The 4,953-nt window shown below is 46.2% G+C and overlaps 1 protein-coding gene across 1 annotated transcript; it reads right to left on the bottom strand.

Moving 5' to 3' along the window:
- Positions 1–317: 317 nt before the first annotated feature.
- On the bottom strand, positions 318–2,551 carry LOC126069891 (testis-specific Y-encoded protein 3-like). The gene is given in 6 exon segments (XM_049873537.1): positions 318–362; positions 464–609; positions 707–815; positions 952–1,029; positions 2,126–2,359; positions 2,543–2,551. Coding segments are annotated over 6 exon segments (621 nt in total).
- Between the last annotated feature and the right edge of the window lie 2,402 nt (positions 2,552–4,953).

The following is a 4,953-nucleotide window of genomic DNA, read 5'->3' as shown; positions in this document are numbered from 1 at the left end:
GGAGGACCTGAGCATGAGCCAGGCTTTCAGGGGTGGTAGGGGGGGTGAGGGTGCTTTTATAGCCATGAAATGATAGTCCAGAGGCATGTTAATAATACATCCTTATTCCTGTCTGAGCGACCCCATGGGGAGACATACTCCTCCCTGAGGTTAAGTTTCCCTAGCTATAGCCTATTTTGCATTACATTTCTCTAATGTTCCTGTCTCAGACTGACTCTAAGAGGTGCTCTTAGGTCCCCAGACAATACTCATGTCAATGCCCCATACCATGGTCCTTATCTGGTCTCTCCCCATTCCTGTCCTGATCCTGTCCTCTGTCAGGTAGTACTTAAGGGATTAATCCACAGGGCCTCACTGACGATCTGGTAGTGCAAACAGAAAGATCATGCCAGGGTCAGCACTCATTTCCAAAGTAGCTGGGAACACATCAAGGCCATTTCTCACCTTATCTACAGAGGCGTACCTCAGTAACCCCGTTATACCCTGAGAAGTCGGGAAGAGAGAACCAGTTGAAGAAGTTAACGCTGGTGTGATGCCTGTGGCTGTGAGCCCCACATTCATAATTCTGGAACCACTGGATCGGAGTGGAATAAAATGCCATATATCCAGGGGAAATACAGGAATGGACGGAAAGGGCTAGATCATGTTGGGCTACAAAACACCCCTGACACTCTCTCCATCCATCAAGGAAGCCACTTCTTACCATTAATGGTAACATCATATTCCTTAATGATCACTTTATTCCAAAAATAGGGGTTCCTCTGAAAGACAAATGTGATTTTGCAGCCGTTATTGGGATGGATGAAATTCTCCACCTGGGAGAAATGAGCAGATGAGGATGGTGAGATGTCTTTTTTAGGAGAGTTCCCCTTCTGGGGAGACTAGCCCATACCTGTTTCTATGGATGAATCCTTTCTAGTTCCCCTTCCCTACTAGAGCTCTGGGTCTAACCTCCAAACTGATCAAGTAGCTGAGCATGTCTTCATCTTACTCACTGATCAAGGCTGACATCTGGGGGTGGTTCTCAATCTGCATGGGGACAAGGAGCTTTCCTAAGCGAGGCACAGCAGAGGTCACAACAGATGAGCACACCTGGCCAGCAACCAGTGGCTGGGGCAGGCAGTCTTCCAGATCTCCTGTCATTGCCACACCGACCCACACTCCCCATCAACCATGGTCCACCATCATACGTGTCTTGGTGTCTAGTTTTGCCCTGGCCTTTGTGCTCATGTGAAGCTATCTGGAGGCTCACACATAGTCTGTCTCCTGAGACTCCTGATACCTGTCTCTCTCTGTGCTGTGATCTAGCCTGACACTGCTACTGTCTGCATGTGGGGTGTCCTGGCTCTCCTGTGGCAGCCTCTGGTCTCAGTCAGATTGCTGGGGACGAACCCTTGATGACATGTGGCCTAGATGAGCCCCAGGCACTTACCATGGCTGCTTGGCTCTGTTTGAAGCTCTGTTGGAGTCCTATGAGGCAATGAGAGGGCACATGTGAGGGCTGTGGAGAGGGGGCTGTGGATGCAGAGGCTGGAGCCGGCTGGTGTTTGGTGCTGAGGTCATGTAAACAATGGCTGCTCAGCAAAGAAAACTTGAGTAAGGAGAACCTTGCCTTTTGGAGATGAGGAACTGGTAGTGGCTGACTGGAAACACTGGTGTGTGTGTGGCGGGGGGCGGTGTTAAGTGCTAGGGCTGCTAACCAAAGGATTGGCAGTTTCAATCCACCAGGAGTTCCTTGGAAGCTCTATGGGGCAGTTCTACTCTGTCCTCTAGGGTCGCTATGAGTCGGAATCGACTAGTACTGAGTTAGTTTGTTCGGGTTCTTTATTGTTTTTTGATTTTTAATGACTGGCACTGGCATTCAGGTCCTCGGAGCTATTCTCACGGCCTGTGGCCCCTGCACCCTAGTCCTCGGAAAGGTTTGCCCTGCTTAGGACAGGGCCAAAAGATTCACCTGTAGTCCCCACCTCAGGGTTCTCTTAGTATAGATGCTGGCCTGGCTCTGTTCCCCTACCTGTGTCCTCTCCGGACACCATACACACTCCCCACCCAACTTCCTGCTCTTTTAACCCTCTTCCCTCACCCACCTCCCACCCATCGGAGCTCCCGCTGAACGGATGGATACTGCTTTGACCCAGAATCCTGGGATGCCCTGGATGATGGCGCTTCTGCGGTCGAGGTGTGCCTTGCAACTCTGCAGCAGCTTGCGCCTCAGGCGAAAATAGGCCCTGTTGGCCTTGGCGTTCACAGGCCGTATCTCCTTTTGAAGGGCCTCCAGGAAGTGCTGGGTGCTGGAGGGTCCAGGCGATGGCTGGGCCCGCTCGGACTGGGGCTGTTCGCGCTGCTCCTGCTCCTCTGCCTATTCCTCCTCTTCCTCGTCCCCCACGGTCACGACCTCCACCTCGTCAATGAGGGAACGGGCCTTGTGGCGCTGCTGGCGACATCGCCAATGGCAACCAATCAGTGACAGCCAGGGGCGGAGACTGCTGTACTCCTACCCCGCCCCTTGCATTGCTCAGACTCAGGGCAGCCTCTGCACTACCGGGGCCATGACCCCCGGGATTCCTCTAGTCTCAGTCAGACCATTAAGTCTGGTCTTTTTATGAGAATTTCGGGTCTGCATCCCACTGATCTGCTCCCCCAGGGGTTCTCTGTTGTGCTCACTGTCAGGGCAGTCATTGGTTGTGGCCAGGCACCAACTAGTTCTTCTGGTCTCAGGATGATGTAGGTCTCTGGTTCATGTGGCCCTTTCTGTCTCTTGGGCTTGTAGTTATTGTGTGACCTTGGTGTTCTTCATTCTCCTTTGATCCAGGTGGGCTGAGACCAATTGATGTATCTTGGATGGCCGCTTGTTAGCATTTAAGACCCCAGACGCCACATTTCAAAGTGGATGCAGAATGTTTTCATAACAGAATTATTTTGCCAACTGGCTTAGAAGTCCCCTTAAGCCATAGTCCCCAAATCCCCACCCTTGCTCCACTGACCTTTGAAGCATTCAGTTTATCCCAGAAAATTCTTTGCTTTTGATCCAGTCCAGTTGAGCTGACCTTCCGTGTATTGAGTATTGTCCTTCCCTTCACCTAAAGTAGTTCTTATCTACTAACTAATCAGTAAATAACCTTTTCCCACCGTCCGTCCCTCCCCCCATCGTAACCACAATATGTGTTCTTCTCAGTTTATACTATTTCTCAAGATCTTATAATAGTAGTCTCATACAATATTTGTCCTTTTGCCTCTGACTAATTTCGCTCAGCATAATGCCTTCCAGGTTCCTCCATGTTATGAAATGTTTCACAGATTCGTCACTGTTCTTTATCGATGAGTAGTATTCCATTGTGTGAATATACCATAATATATTTAACCATTCATCCCTTGATGGACACCTTGGTTGCTTCTAGCTTTTCACGATTGTAAATACAGCTGCAATAAACATGGGTGTGCATATATCTGTTTGTGTGAAGGCTCTTATTTCTCTAGGGTATATTCCGAGGAGTGGGATTTCTGGGTTGTATGGTAGTTCTATTTCTAACTGTTCAAGATAACGCCAGATAGATTTCCAAAGTGGTTGTACCATTTGACATTCCCACCAGCAGTGTATAAGAGTTCCAATCTCTCCGCAGCCTCTCCAACATTTATTATTTTGTGTTTTTTGGATTAATGCCAGCCTTGTTGGAGTGAGATGGAATCTCATCATAGTTTTAATTTGCATTTCTCTAATGGCTAATGATCAAGAGCATTTTCTCATGTACCTCTTAGCTGCCTGAATATCTTCTTCAGTGAAGTGCGTGTTCATATCCTTTGCCCACTTCTTGACTGGGTTGTTTGTCTTTTTGTTGTTGAGTTTTAACAGAATCATATAGATTTTAGAGATCAGACGCTGGTCGGAGATGTCATAGCTGAAAATTCTTTCCCAATCTGTAGCAGGTCTTTTTACTCTTTTGGTGAAGTCTTTGGATGAGCATAGGTGTTTGATTTTCAGGAGCTCCCAGTTATCTGGTTTGTCTTCGTCATTTTTGGTAATGTTTTGTATTCTATTTATGCCTTGTATTAGGGCTCCTAACATTGTCCCTATTTTTTCTTCCATGATTTTTATCATTTTAGTCTTTATGTTTAGGTCTTTGATCCCCTTGGAGTTAGTTTTTGTACAAGGTGTGAGGTATGGGTTCTGTTTCATTTTTTTGCAAATGGATATCCAGTTGTGCCAGCAACATTTATTAAAAAGACTATCTTTTCCCCAGTTAACTGACACTGGGCCTTTGTCAAATATCCGCTGCTCATATGTGGATGGATTTATATCTGGGTTCTCAATTGTGTTCCATTGGTCTATGTGCCTGTTGTTCTACCAGTACCAGGCTGTTTTGACTACTGTGGCTGTATATTAGGTTCTGAAATCAGGTAGAGTGAGGCCTCCCACTTTCTTCTTCTTTTTCAGTAATGCTTTACTTATTCGAGGCTTCTTTCCCTTCCATATGAAGGTGGTGATTTGTTTCTCCATCACGTTAAAAAATGTCATTGGTATTTGGATCGGAAGTGCATTGTATGTATAGATGGCTTTTGGTAGAATAAAGACATCTTTACTATGTTAAGTCTTCCTATCCATGAGCAAGGTATGTTTTTCCACTTAAGTAGGTCCTTTTTAGTTTCATGGAGTAGTATTTTGTAGTTTTCTTTGTGTAGGTCTTTTACATCTTTGGTAAGATTTATTCCTAAGTATTTTATCTTCTTGGGGGCTACTGTGAATGGTATTGATTTGGTTATTTCCTCTTTGATGTTCTTTTTGTTGATGTAAAGGAATCCAAGTGATTTTTGTATGTTTATCTTATAAGCTGAGACTCTGCCAAAGTCTTCTATTAGTTTCAGTAGTTTTCTGGAGGATTCCTTAGGTTTTTTTGGTGTATAAGATCATGTCATCTGCAAATAGAGATAATTTTACTTCCTCCTTGCCAATCCGGA

Source organism: Elephas maximus, assembly GCF_024166365.1.
Source record: "Elephas maximus indicus isolate mEleMax1 chromosome Y unlocalized genomic scaffold, mEleMax1 primary haplotype SUPER_Y_unloc_1, whole genome shotgun sequence".
Classification (NCBI taxonomy): domain Eukaryota; kingdom Metazoa; phylum Chordata; class Mammalia; order Proboscidea; family Elephantidae; genus Elephas; species Elephas maximus.
Note: the sequence above shows the minus strand (reverse complement) of the source record. Positions and strands in the feature narration are given on the sequence as shown.